Raw genomic sequence first — 14,850 nt, forward strand, 5'->3', positions numbered from 1 at the left:
TGGATATGAACACCAAAGCCTCTCTGTTGTTCAGTACTTGCCAAGGTCCTGCCATTCATTGAGTAATCCCTTGTCTTGTTAGCCCTATCCAAGTGCATGACCTCACATAATTTTTGGGTTGAATTTAATTCGGCATTGCTATGTCCTTCATATCTTCCTGCTGCTTACAGCTATTCTCCTTACTATTTAACACCCAGCAATTTTCATGACATCTGCAAACATCTTGCTCATACCTCCTACATGTAAGACCAAATCACTAACGTATACCACAAACAGTGAGGGCCCCAGCACTGAGCTCTGTGGAATCCAACTGGAAACAGATGTGCAGTCACAGAAACATTTCCATACCATCACCTTTCACTGCCTGTATCTCAGCCAATTTTTGATCCTATGTGTCACTCTGCCTTGAATCCCATGGGCTCTTAACTACTTGACCAGTCTGCTATGAGTGACCTTATCAAAAGCATTGCTAAAGTTCATGCAGACCATATCAAATGCACATTTCTCATCAACACTCCTAGTTACCACCTCAAGCAATTCGATCAAATTTGTCAAACATGAACTTAACAAATTTATCCTGACTATCTCTGATTAATCTGCATCTCCAAAGGTGCAGAAATATCCTACCCTTCAGAATTCTTCCAAATAATTTCCCTGCCACTGAGGTTAAAATGATTTTTTTTCAATTTCTTGGTCGATAACTTCATTCCCTTTTTCATACTGGGACAATGATAGTGGTGCTCCAGTCCTTTGGCACCTCACCTGTGAAAAGAGAGTATTTAAAAATTACAGCCAGGGTCCCTGATATCTCCTCCCTTGCCTCCCTTAACACTCTGTGGATTTACCCACTTTTAAGCCTGCTAATTCCTCTAGTATCTCTTTGCTGTAGGTTAATTTGTGCCAGTATTTCACAGTCCCTACCCTGATGTCTATATCCATGTCATCCTTTTCCATTAGTCTGAAATGAATTAAGCGAACCTTTCAAGAACCCTTATTGTCAACCATAAAAATATTCATTACACCTGTCTGTTTCCACTTCCAAACTTCACTGGACTATTAATGCACTTAGGTTTTTGAAGTTCTGATTATTAAAATGAATAAAATAATTCACAATATCACACACAAAATAAATCTGAATTGCAGCTGGACCTTTAGAACTGGAATAGATAATACCAAAGTAAAATAGGATTTGTATGTTAAATTGTACAGAGCTTAATTGCTACAATTCCTTAAATAATGTCTCATTATTTTCAGTCCTTGCCTTTCTTTTATTAATGGAATATTTTATTCTGACTTTAAAAGCAGACTTTTACATAAACACTGTATTGCTTTGACAGACTCTGTTCTTGGATATAAAATGAAGAATAAATAGAATGCTCAGAGCTCAGGCTTGTTTCTCTGTTTTCCTCTGCTATTATATAGTATGCATGACAGAGCCATGCATTTGATATAATTCTGTCAAAGATATGCACAGTTCAACTACAGTATTTTCTGATAATATTCTCCTAAAACCTGCTCAGATAGAAAATGCTTGGAAGATCAAACAGAACATGATATTGAACAGGTGTGCACCTCATCTCATAAAATATCATCAACATGGATTGTTTAAAATATGATGATAAGATAGTGTTTACATTCTAAAACTTAACACAGCCCTGTAAAATACAATCATAGTCACCCTCCGATAAAAGCCATTAACTCAATTTTCTGGAAAACAAACAGGAAGGCAATCTTCAGGTATTAACAGAAAATTAATAAAAGCTGGCTGAAGTACAAATTGATCTTAAAGAGATATGATCTTATTAGAAATCCAGAAACAGAAACATATTAATATGAGAAATACTGTGAACTATCTGTTGTATGAAACTATCACAAACATTGAGAATATTTATATATACACATAGAAATAAATCTTAGGAGTTTTAATTCTAAAATAAACTATTATGTTGAGGCTCAAAAGAAAGCATGAGGTAATTGAACCAACCAGGTGATTAAGTGTTAATAATTAAACAGAGTTGCTATTGAACAATTGCTGTGAGCAAACAATTCTACCCCATGTGCCACCAGGTTTCACTTGTAAACTGATAATATCCAGCTTTCTCTCTTTTCAGTGTTCTCAATCCTGTAGCCTACTGTCTCTGTTTATGAGCCTCTTAGCTCAAAATCCAGTCCTAGATGAGTCACAATAACTTTTTTAAAATGTTGGGAAGATCAGAACTGTTAGGTTCATGTCCTACTACAAACTCTGCATCTTAATCACTCAAACCATCTCCTCTCTGGTTAAAGTTACCATCTCAGCATTTTATTTGTTTAAAAAATAAGTGCCAAACTCTCCTTTGCAAGGACCTCATACTTGTACTTCTATAACATTGCACGGCTCCATTTTTTTATGTCCATCTGTTTAGGATCCTACCCTAAACATTTACCCATGTCATCATTGCATCCATTTACAACTATACCAATATCACCAAGCAATGATCACCAGGCAGGAGTGTTCCTTCCCAATCAGGGAACACTTCAGCGGTCCAGGACATTCGGCTTCAGATTTTCGGGTGACCATCCTCCAAGGCAGATTTCAGGACAGGCAACAGCACAAAGTGGCCCAGCAGAGGCTGATATCCAATTCCATACCCATGGGGATGGCCACAACCTGGATCTTGGGTTTATGTCACACTACAGGTGACCCCGCTGCACTATACACACACGTGCACACAAGCGCACGCATACACGCACACGCACACTCCCACAGACTCACACATTCACACAGACCCTCTCTCATACACAAGCTCTCTCTCATACACTCACACTTACACCACCTACACTCACACCCACACACGCACCTTCTCACAGACTTATAACTCATTACTCTCTCACAGATACTCACAACCTCCCCCCCCCCCCCCCCCTCCCAAGACACACACACCCACATGCACACACTCACTCGGTCTCCCCAGCATGCACACACATATAAGTTTGTGGGATGAATTTATATTTGCAGAATTACATTTTATTTTGCTTAAAAACTGCATAAATCCATGTACCATTCTGTAAATATCACTTTAGAAGTAGAATCAACCTAACTAACATTGGGACACAGACAGATTTTAACCTCACACCTTCAATCTGAGCTGAGATGGTGCCTATTGTTACAGCTGTCTTAAGAATGTAACTTTAAAAAGGTTCTGGGATTTACATATGAAGGAACTGAAACTAACATGGGTATTCTAAAAGATGAAAGATTTAAGCTAAATTTGTTTAATATTACATTCCATGTCACTGCAATTCTGTTGCTATAAAGTCTGTGTTTAATGATTCTGCTGCACAACCACCTGATAAAGAAGCAGTACTTCGAAAGTTAGTGCCTCCAAATAAACCTGTTGGACTATAACCTGGTGTTGTGTGACTTTTAATTTTGTCCACCCCAGTCCAACACTGGCTCCTTCAAATCAATGCTTTCCTGGCCAGTCTTCCAACCGACATATATTCTAGCTCATCCATCTTCTCAAAGCTCTTTGTATCCTAATCTGCACCAACTCCATCTTATACTTTATACCTTGCGATTTCTGACTAATACTGACTTTTGCCTTCCTGCACATACGAGGCAGTTTAACATTCTCATTGTGTTCAAATCCACTTTTGATTTCAATCCTCCTTATCTGGATAATTTCTTCTTCTTTGCAACCTTCCAAGAACTCTGCAATCTTTCAATTCTGAACTTTGTATACCTCCTCTCACTTCACCTCACACCTTGCATCTATGCCTTAAGGTATCTAAGCCCTAAATTCACTAATCTCTTTTGCTTTTCAAACCCTCTCTTCTTTAACAGTCACCTTAAAACCTACCTGTTTTACCAAGATTTTAATCATCACTCCTCCTGTCTCCTTCAGGTCATTATTTTTGTCTAACAATGCCCTTGTGAAGCATCTTGGGATTTATCGGCAGTATCTAAAGGCAAGTTGTTACTTACAAATAATAGTTATGCTTAGTACTTTTCTCAATGATTTACAACTTTTTGTCATTTACATAAATTTGGATGCGAGTATAAACGATACAGTTAGTAAGTTTGCAGATGACACAAAAATTGGAGGTTACCTCAGATTACAACAGGATCTTGACCAGATGGGCCAATGGGCTGAGAAGTGGCAGATGGAGTTTAATTCAGATAAATGTGAGGTGCTGCATTTTGGGAAAGTAAATCTTAGCAAGACTTATACACTTAATGGTAAGGTCCTATAGAGTGTTGCTGAACAAAGAGACCTTGGAGTGCAGATTCATAGCTCCTTGAAAGTGGAGTCACAGGTAGATAGGATAGTGAAGAAGGTGTTTGGTTTGCTTTCCTTTATTGGTTAGCGTATTGAGTATAGGCATTGGGAGGTCATGTTGCGGCTGTACTGGACATTGGTTAGGCCACTGTTGGAATATTGCATGCAATTCTGGTCTCCTTCCTATCGGAAAGATGTTGTGAAACTTGAAAGGGTTCAGAAAAGATGTTGCCAAGGTTGGAGGATTTGACTATAGGGAGAGACGGAACAGGCTGGGGCTGTTTTCCCTGGAGCATCGGAGGCTGAGGGGTAACCTTATAGAGGTTTACAATATTATGAGGGGCATGGATAGGGCAAATAGGCAAAGTCTTTTCCCTGGGGTCAGGGAGTCCAGAACTAGAGGGCATAGGTTTAGGGTGAGAGGGGAAAGATATAAAAGAGACCTACGGGGCAATTTTTTCACGCAGAGGGTGGTATGTGTATTGAATGAGCTGCCAGAAGAAGTGGTGGATGCTGGTACAATTGCAACATTTAAGAGGCATTTGGATGGGTATATGAATAGGAAGGGTCTGGAGGGATATGGGCTGGGTGCTGGCAGGTGGGACCAGATTGTATCTGGGCAGCATGGACGGGTTGGACCGAAGGGTCTGTTTCCATGCTGTACATCTCTATGACTCTACTGATGATATCATCAAGATTTACTGCAATAATGACAACATCTTGTTTTAATAGCATATTTAAACATTATAGTAAAATGTTCCAATCTATAAGATACTGAACAACATAACGACATTTAGATTACATGATTAGCAGTTTTGCCAGAGTTGAAGGCATAAGCATCAATGGATGGTTAAAAATGGGATGCTGAAGAAGTCAGGATTGTAGGAGTAGTGATCTCTTGGGGAGAGTCGTGCAGCTGGAAGAGTTACAGAGATTGGAATAGGCTGGATCACCAACAGATTTTTAAAGCAGGGGTAGGAAAGTTAAAATTGAAGAGTTGTTTTACCAGCCATTAGTGTTGGTCAATGGGGATATGGTTGGTGAGTGAATAGAATTTGGTGAGCTTGGTCACTGACAGCAAAACTTTGGATGATCTCAAGTTTAAGGAGGGTAAAAAGTGGAAGCCCCTTGAGATAGTCAAGTCTGGAGAGAAATGAATTAGAGTTCAAGCAATCAATAAGCAGAGAAGGGAGCGCAGTCAGGAAATGTTATGTTGGTGGAAATAAGTGAAATTAGTATGGTGCATGTATGTGGCCAGAAACTTATCTTGAGATTAAATATAACAGATGCTTTGGTTTCACTTCAGATAGTTGTCAGCCATGAAGTCAGTGACTAAGGAATAGATTTTTAAAGAGAAACCAAGGACAATGCCTTTAGCCTTCCTAATATTTAATTGCAAGATTTATTTTAGTTGATCAAGTGGAGTCACAGAGCAATTAGTGCACAGAAGGAAGCTCTTTGCCCCATCAAGTTCATGCCGGCACTTTGGAACAATCCAATCAGTCCCATTCCGTTCAATCCCCAACCCAATAAGTTTACTTCCTTCTAGTGTCCACCCAATTTCATTTGAATTCATTAACTCTTCTCACTTCTACAACTCTCATAGTCAATCGGCTCCGGGTCATTGCAACACACTGCATAAAAACGTTCTTCCTCAAATTCCATCCCCCCCCCCCCCCCCCAAATCATCTCTTGTCCAAAATCTTTTCTCTGTGCCCGCCTCCCCTAACCCCTCGGCCATTGTATCATTGTGCTGAATTGCAGAGAAGTATTCTGATAGTGTCGAGAAGGTATTGCTGTGAGCTGGGGCTGGGTGTTATCAGGGGGGAAGAAAAGCCCAAGTATTCCAAAAACTAAATCGAAAAAAGTTAATTATTCACAGCAGGTTTGTTTTCTGAACTGGGTTACCTGAATGCGCCACGTTTGATTTGTTTGTACGAGGATCGAACTTGTCGATATCGAATCGATTGAGCTATGTATAACGTCATCTAAAAGCAGGAAGACCTTGTAATTCATTACTTTTTAATGCGGCGGTGAAACAGTGCCGCTTCAATGAATGTGCATGGATGTTGTTTCTCCCGGCAGTGATTAACATGCACTGCATTCTTCAGAGCGAACCTATGGCAAACGGAACATCTGGTTTGAGATGTCCAAAAGCTACCCACCCTGAAGAGAACGGCCTCCATATCTGTCGACCAAGATCACTTGTTGCTGCCTTTCGAAAGAAGACCCAGGATGCTTTGAATTTCTAATCATGACTTTTACATATGGCATCATCTTCGCCAGTATTTGCTCTGGCATTGTGTTGGTTGGGGTTTTCGCCCACACACTGGTGTTCTACATCTTTACCAAGTATGTCTCATTCCGGAAGAACCGCTTGGACATCCTGTTGGTGAGCATGGCCGTGGCAGATTTCATTGCTCTTTTGCTGGACCCCTTCCTCATCGTGGCTGCCCTGCAGTATAGGTGGCCCTTTGGAAGGTTCTTCTGCAAGATACTTCAGTTCCTCGTGGCGTTCTCGGGGGCTGCCAGCGCTTACTCCCTTTGCGCTGTCTCCATCACCCGTGCCTGGTTCATCATGAAACCTCACAGACCCCCTGCAATGACCCTCAGCATGGTCCTGTTGGTCTTTGTTTGGGTCTTCAGCCTCGCTGTCGCCATACCGCTGCGGATCAACGCCACAACAGGGACAGGAACTCACAATACCACGTTCTGCGTCTCGGGTTTATACCAGCACAAATACAAGACCATTCTGGCTCAGTTCGTTGTGTTTTACTTGGTACCCATGCTGGTGATCGCCTATAACTACATTCGTCTTGCAATCTTCCTTCTGAAGAGTCCCATGATGTCCCTGGTTAGTTCCAGAAACACAAGGAGGGCGTCTATCATGATCCTGTTTGCCACGGGCTCCTTCTCTGCGTGTTGGCTGCCCAGCTACGTCTTAGAGCTCTGCCTGTATTTAGGTGCATGCCATGGCGGACAGAACTGGGAAATGCTCTTTTTTGGTTGCACAATCCTTAATTATTTCTATCCGTGTGTCAATTCAGTTATTTACGTATTGGTAGCAAAGAGATACCGCACATGGTGCTGGACTCTGTCTTTTAAATCACATAAAGTGCACCCCAGGAGCAGCACGAGAGGTCTCGAACAGGACATCTTCTCAGTCCGGAGAAAGTGTGCGCCTCAAAACGCACCAGTCTGTACAAGTTGTCCCCAGTTAAAGCTTACCGGGGAAGCACCAGACCATTCCTTTTAGGAACCGAAGATTACATAAATTCCAATAATGTTCTGCAATCAAATTGGGAAGTGGGTAGATACGGGTTTTTTTAAAAAAAGATTCAGTATCGAGTGGCACAGAAAATGTAATTGCCAGATCGGCCAAATGGGATTCGCGGTTTAAAATATATTTTGCTAAATTCATTTCCATATCTGCAAACACCATGTTGCAACTTAACTGAAAAAAGGTAGATTCTGAACATTTGTACTTTGGATGTAAGAAAATAGGGAGCTGATGGGAGGCTACAATAGACAGATTAATTACATTTTCTGCGAATTTATTCAAAATAAATGTAAAGGAAATGTGCTTTGTAACATGAGGAAATCATATAATCATCTTAAATGGTAACATATGTTCTGTTCAATTAAATAAAACATTATTCAGCCCACATTTTAAAATAAACATTGTTTAAAATTTCAAAAGTAAATCGAACAATCAAGTAATTTGCTAGTAAAATGATTTGCACCTCTATAGCTTCGTAAACTTGATGCTTTGCCTGATTAGTTCAAGAAAATGATTGTAACACAATGGAAAATCTTAAAAAAAAACAGAAACGGGGCCAGAGGTGACACTAAACACCTAAACTGCTCTAGCCCCATCCCTGCAAATAGTGTATAAATTAAAAGAACAGGAATAAGTTTCAGGAACAGGGCTGCCTCAGCCCTATACAGGGATTAACAACTTGCAATTCAAAATGGAGAAGAAACAACAAAATCCATCAGCTCTTGGGAAATGCAAAATTACTGCTTTATTAACTGCATAATTCTCCTTTATTCATTCATGGGATGAGGCATTGCTGGCAGGGCAGCATTTATTGCCCATTCCTAATTTCTCAGAGGGCAGTTAAGAGGCAACTACATTGCTGTGGATCAGGAGTCACATGTCGGCCAGATCAGGTAAGGTTGGCAGTTTCAGTCCCCAAAGGACATTGGTGAACTAATGGCCTTTTCTGACAATCAGCAATGGATTTATGGTCACCATTAGATTCTTAATTCCAGATATTCATTCAATTCAAATTGACCACTTGCCATGGCGGGATTCAAACCCAGGTCCCCAGAACATTATCTGGGTCTCTGGATTAACAGTCCAGTGATAATACAACTAGGACATTACCTCCCTAATCCATTCATCATATGGCTCACTTCATATAATTTGACCATCAAATTAACAAGTTGTCATAATTTGAATGGCTCTATTTCTGTTCCACAGTAAATAAATTTCATCCACCAGATAGGACAACAATTTTGCTTTGTAATACAGAACAACACAATTTTTATTCAAATGTTCAATATAATATTTTAATCTCATTGCAATATCCAACTAACAATGACTAACTGTCTATTCCAATTATAATATAATTTATTTAGATTCATTGTGCTCACATTGCCTGTTAAAGTTATTGTACTTTAATTTGGTACCAAGGTGCATGGATGTTTACTTAGGAGAAATACTTAAGTTTCTAAATTTTATTTATTTTGTTGAATGCTAATGACAACTGTATTTCATTCATTCATTACAGCTTATTCGGTAGTGTGTCTATCCTCAATGTGACTTGCCTTCCTCTATGTAAGAAGAGAAATACCTGCCAGAGAGTCACAAGATTATAATTTAATCAAATCACAAACTGTGAGATGAAGCTAACAGTGAATCATGAACATTAGCAAAACTCTCAATCCTCACAGTAATGAATTAGGTTGTATCTATTAATAATATCACACATACATAATAGGAGTTTAAATATTATTCAGGGATTATTTTAATATCATTCACATCCATCTTCAATGATCAAATGTGCCAATAGTCAAATTATTAAATAATTAAATAATACCGTTCCAAAAAATGCCACTGCTAAAAGAAACCAGATTAGAACAAATAAATGGAATAGAAAATGATCACAGGTGCTTTCCTGAATTTAGCTACAGGTCTGGCAGAAAATAAATGGACCCTAATTGCCAGGATGGAAGTAGCAAACTCATTTTCATCACCATGAGAGGTAGTAAATTATTATTAGTTCTTTATTTGGGCAGTCGTTTTCATTTTTTACACAAATACACAAAAACGTCAACTTTATTCAGATTATTCCTGTAATTTTATAGAATTTAAGTGTTGCAGGAAAAGAAGAATCAATTACTTGCAAGCATTCTTGATTTCTAAATGTATCAGTCTGAATTTCTGAAGAGCAGCAATTTTGTTTATTTTTTATTGTGTTTATGTGTACCTGTATATAGATGTTGGGAATAATAAAATATTCATAAGTTGTTTTCAAAATGTTGAGCAACAATCAATTTTTAAACTTTTTAGTTTAGCTTAGAAGTTTCATATTGCTGGCAATGTAATCATTAATATTATAAGACCAAGTCAACTAAGATTCAAATGATAGAAGAAATATGTGAATGATATCAAGGTGAACACTAAAGTCTTTATAGTTACATAAAAAGGGAAACCCCTCAGTTGCTATAAAAAAGAAAGTCTTGTCTCCAAAGTATTAATCAAGACCGTTGAATTATCAATCCTGTAATTTAATCGCTATGCTGTTGTTTACATGTAATATATGAAAGGGTAGATAATGTCTAATTAAACTGATTTAATTAGTGAATAAACAATGTTGCTAGTTATTGATATAATTTGCATGGACATCCAAACGCATTCAATACATTTTTGTGTAATAGGCTGTAAAATTAAAGCTCGTGGAATTGTAGACTTTTGTTCTGGATGGGAGATTGGTTAGATAACAGAAGACAGAGAGTAGCATAACAGCTATGCATTCGATTTGAAATTGAGTGACTACTGACATCACACAAGGATCTGTGCCAGAACCTCATAAATGCATTTCATTTATTAATGACTGAAAAAATTAACAGCAATATATTCAACTTTGTCAATGATCCAAAGAATGGTGATACAGTTAGGTGTGTACATGGGTGTGTGTAGTTGGGAATCAGTTAACTCAGTTTGCTGGATGGCTGGTTGGCAATGCAGAGTGATGCCAACAACACTGGTTCACATTCCTGTATGGGTTAATGTCATCATGAAGGTCTCAACCTAGCCCCTCATCTGAGGCATGGTGACCCTCAAGTTAAACTTCCCTCCAGTGTGTCTCTCTGAGAGAGCAGACCTCAGGACCTATGGTGATTTACTAGATGGGCGCATAAAATGACTAATAAGTATTACTTGATAAAGTGGACAAACTGTAGCAGATAGGATTCAAAACAGATAATCCATTTTAGATTTTAATGGCAAAAAATGAGAAACAAAGAGATTTAGGAGTTCATGCTTACAGATAATATCGCATTAACAAAAAAAACTTATCAAAAGGCTTATGGAATGTTAAAATTAATAACTAGAGATCTAAATTAAAGCAAAGAGGTTGCCAAACCACAGCTTTCCAAAACACTGATTGGATCAAATCTGGAATACAATGCTAGGCAGTGCAATTTAGAAAGGATATTTTGGCCTTTGGAGGTGTTCAGCAGATTCAGTAGAGGATTAAATTCTGAGGAGAGATTAAATAAGTAAGGTTTATTTTCCTGTCTTATAAGTTAAAAGATGATATAGTTTTTTTTAAAGATCAGGTAATGTTCTGGGGGACTGGGTTTCCATCCTGCCACAACAGATGGTGGAAAATGAATTCAATAAAAATCTGGAATTAAGCCTCAAATGGTGTCCATGATACCATTGTCAGATGTTGAAAAAACCCACCTGGTTCACTAACATCCTTTAGGGAAGGAAAACTGCCATCTTTACCTGTTACTCAGACCTATAGTAACGTGGCTGACTCTTAACTGCCCACTGGGCAATTAGGGATGGGCACTGAATGCTGGCTAAGCTAGTGATGCTCACATGCTGTGAATAGATTAAAAAAAGAAAACATTTTCCATTGGTGGGGATGTCTAGGATATGAATGTATAATCCTAACTCACAGCCAGGCCATACAGGAAGGGAAGAAAGTGAGTGCTGCAGATGCTGGAGATCAGAGTCAAGTGTGTGGTGCTGGAAAAGCACAGCAGGTCAGGCAGCATCCGAGGAGCAGGAGAATCGACGTTTCAGGCATAAACCCTTAATCAGCATACAGGAAGGGAATTAAGAAACACTTGTTCACACAACTTGTGGTCGAAATGTTGTAATCCCACCCACATAAAGTTGTAAATGTTGGCCTAATTACAAATTTTAAATCCAGAGATCTGTAGATTTTTGCTAGAATAGGGCATAACAGCTTAGGCACAAAGATAGTTGGATGGAAGTGAAATACAGATCAAGCATGAGCTATCTGAATGGCAGGACAAATTTGAGGGGTTTAATTGCCTACACCTGTTCCTATGTTCCTATTACAATAGTAATCATGAATGATCAGAATAAATGTAGAATAAAATTAGAACAATTTGAAAAGTAATTTGATTTCAGGTGGGGGACAGATGTAGGTGTAAATGTCAGCATCCAAAAGTACCTGTCAGAATTTACAAACATGCCATCCTTCTAACTGCCTTACCGTTCCTATATAATCAATATCACGAAGTTGCTCTACTTAGATGGTAGAAATGAACTAAATTTCCTACAGAAAATTAACTCTTGCTACTTCAAATATAAGAACACTTTTAATTAGGTGCGAAGTGTTAATAAAGGATGATGGTTAATAGACATGCAGCATGTGGATTATATTAATGACAACAATGTAGGGTTCAATCACCATTCCAGCTCAAATAGACTCAGGCCCTGCAGCTATGCCTCACCAATAGTAAAAGAACGAAGCCACTTAGCTGTGATTGAGTGAACAATCATCAAGAACATTCATTTGGGCAGACCTTGAAGAAATGTTAATAACAGCCAACTTCTGAAGAACTGAAAATGATTATCCCTTCAGGTGTGAATTGTTATTGGAGATTATAAAAATGTAGAATTTTAATCAAGTCCTTTTTTTTCTATTTTTCTCTTTTGTGTTGATCTGTCTGAATCTAATATTTCTCATTTTTTTTCTGCACTTGATATGACATTAAATTCACTTCCTTTAATTTACACTTCCTTCCCTGTCCTTCGGTCTGATTGATTAAAGAAATAAGCGGAGCTTGGCTGTTTACTCAGTTAAGCCCAGTTTTCCCTCAGAACAACATTACCAGCAACCATTTTCAGCAACTTGTCATTCCCAAATATCTAGAAACCTAGAGTTGCAAGGGCAAGTCCCAGTAGCATACACTGGTCAGTGCACTGCTAGAGCAAAATCTGAACATTGGAATCATTGTAATTTTTTGGTTGTAAAGATATATTAGGAAACATTGGAGTATTATGGAAGTGATTTTTATGGGGACCTGTGAAAAATTAACAAATGCTCCCAAGTGAATAATTAACAAGTGTCCTGTCAAAAGCAAACAAAAGATACAAAGAATCATCACTAATAACTTCACTGTCACTTTCTCTTTGATTTTTACATTATTCGTGGTCGAATAACAAATATGCAGCTGAGAAGCAGATTTGGCTGGAGGTATGGCATTTTCATCCTCAACAAATTAAGGAGCTGATAGATACAAAACTGCAGTGATCTCAGAAGGTTGTAACTTCAATGTAAGTCCACAAGCAATTTCTAATACAACTGTAGACACAGAAATTTATCACTGAAGTTGACACAAGTGTGTGACAAATACAGGACATCAGCAACATTTTTAATATATTAGAGATTTCTAAATACAAGTTCATTTTGTAATATCAGAGCTTGTTTCAATGGCAATCAAGTGGAAAACATAAATGCGAGGAGAATTCATATATTTATCGTCTAAAATTTAGGGTTAATTGAGCACCTTTACACTGTCAGAACAAGAATCAGACCAGCTCCAACACTCCTCTTCACTCAGTATTTTGACACAAATGATTAACAAAAATAAATTAAACATGTACCCTGTATGCTAAATACTTTAAAGTGTTGACATCAAGATTTTGAAATTGATTCATTTTTAAAAACACAGAAACAGTCCCATTTTAAAGTACACATTCATCTGTAAAACAGCAAACCTTGATAAACCAGATTGCTGCAGTGCATTTTGTGTCATGCTGATGAAATGTCTATATGAACAAAATTGTTATTGTTTGGAGCAATGAAAGATTCTTTAGTGGAGTAAAATTAAGCTTTTATTAGGTTATAAGTATTCTGCACTGAAGACACATCATGCATTATGAGTCACTTCTAGGCTCAACATCATACTTCACTTGAATGTAACTTTGCCATCAACAGTCATTTAATAACAAGGCCCCTTCTCAAGTGATTGACACCAATCACTGCCATATAACTGTGTTTTTAAAATCTTGTCTTTGTTCTTTAACATTTAAGAAAAGTAATTCAGTTGTATTATTAATCAGAAGGAATTTATTTGTTTTAGCTTGTGTTCCCCAATTACAATTTTGAAGTTAAGTAGGAGATACCTGCTGTTGTATTATTACTGTGAAGATTCAGTTCACAACTAATTGCCTAGGAATAATGATCAACTCTGAGTCGTTTAAGGTGGAGCAGTTTGCTTCCATTAAATTGGCCCACATCTACCATTCCTCTTCATTTTAGGATCTTGCTGCATTTACACCAACTCCATTTCATCACAAAACAATTACTGTTAAATTATGTTAGGGAAATACAATGAGCAAAGTAAAGTATTTTGTCCAAATGCTGGAAAACGTCGGAATGCTTCCCACATATCTGAAAATAGATTGTACTTGAGGAATACACGATGTTCAAGGCTGGTTGTTGGTGCAATATCTCTACTTATAATGTAGATCCCATCATTGTGCAATGTACAAGTCAAATTTAGTCCAGATTTCGATGTGTTTTCCTTGAGGTGGAGCCATTCCCTAGTGTTCACATTGTAGGACTGAATTGTAAGCATATCTTCAGTATGACTTCCCTTCCTACTTCCACCTTTCTCATGGATGCAGCCACCAACAAGGTAAATTGTATCTTCCACAGACACCATTTGTTGTTTACGAATATGAAGTTCACAGGATTCTAGGACAGTCCAAGCATCTGAGGTAGGGCAGTACCGTAAAATGTTCATATTTCTATCTGAAATTATAAGGGTTTTTAATTAATTTAAAATGAGGCTAACATTTTAAACATCTATAGCATCACAAAACCAATAACAGAACACTGTCAAAGTTGGGAAGTACCTTCTCAATAATAAAACCAAAATATTGAAAAATGCATGCTAAGTATAATTGTTCAAAGTCGGCCACTATCACAGCAGACTAGAATGGCAATTGAATGAGATCAGTGTTATGGAGACACATCCTGATATTCATGTTACCTATCAAAGTATCCAAATTGCAGCTCAGCAGTTT

The 14,850-nt window shown here is 38.0% G+C and overlaps 2 protein-coding genes across 6 annotated transcripts in view; one reads left to right on the top strand and one right to left on the bottom strand.

Annotated features, from left to right (window-relative positions):
• Positions 1-6,516: 6,516 nt before the first annotated feature.
• LOC122559433 (somatostatin receptor type 1) lies at positions 6,517-7,518 on the top strand. The gene has a single exon (XM_043708881.2). The coding sequence runs from the start codon at positions 6,517-6,519 to the stop codon at positions 7,516-7,518; it is 1,002 nt and encodes a 333-aa protein (XP_043564816.2).
• Positions 7,519-9,267: 1,749 nt separating this feature from the next.
• Positions 9,268-14,850, bottom strand: part of klhl42 (kelch-like family, member 42) — a 33,494-nt gene continuing 27,911 nt past the window's right edge. For all 5 annotated transcript variants that reach the window (XM_087997236.1, XM_087997235.1, XM_087997237.1 and 2 more), the window contains one exon: positions 9,268-14,575. In XM_087997236.1, the coding sequence (XP_087853362.1) occupies positions 14,130-14,575 (446 nt within the window). In that variant the 3' untranslated portion in view covers positions 9,268-14,129. The remainder of the gene's footprint in view (positions 14,576-14,850) is intronic.

Source organism: Chiloscyllium plagiosum, unplaced genomic scaffold (assembly GCF_037043375.1).
Source record: "Chiloscyllium plagiosum isolate Xiang-an unplaced genomic scaffold, Cpla_swu_hap1 HiC_scaffold_19, whole genome shotgun sequence".
Lineage (NCBI taxonomy): Eukaryota > Metazoa > Chordata > Chondrichthyes > Orectolobiformes > Hemiscylliidae > Chiloscyllium > Chiloscyllium plagiosum.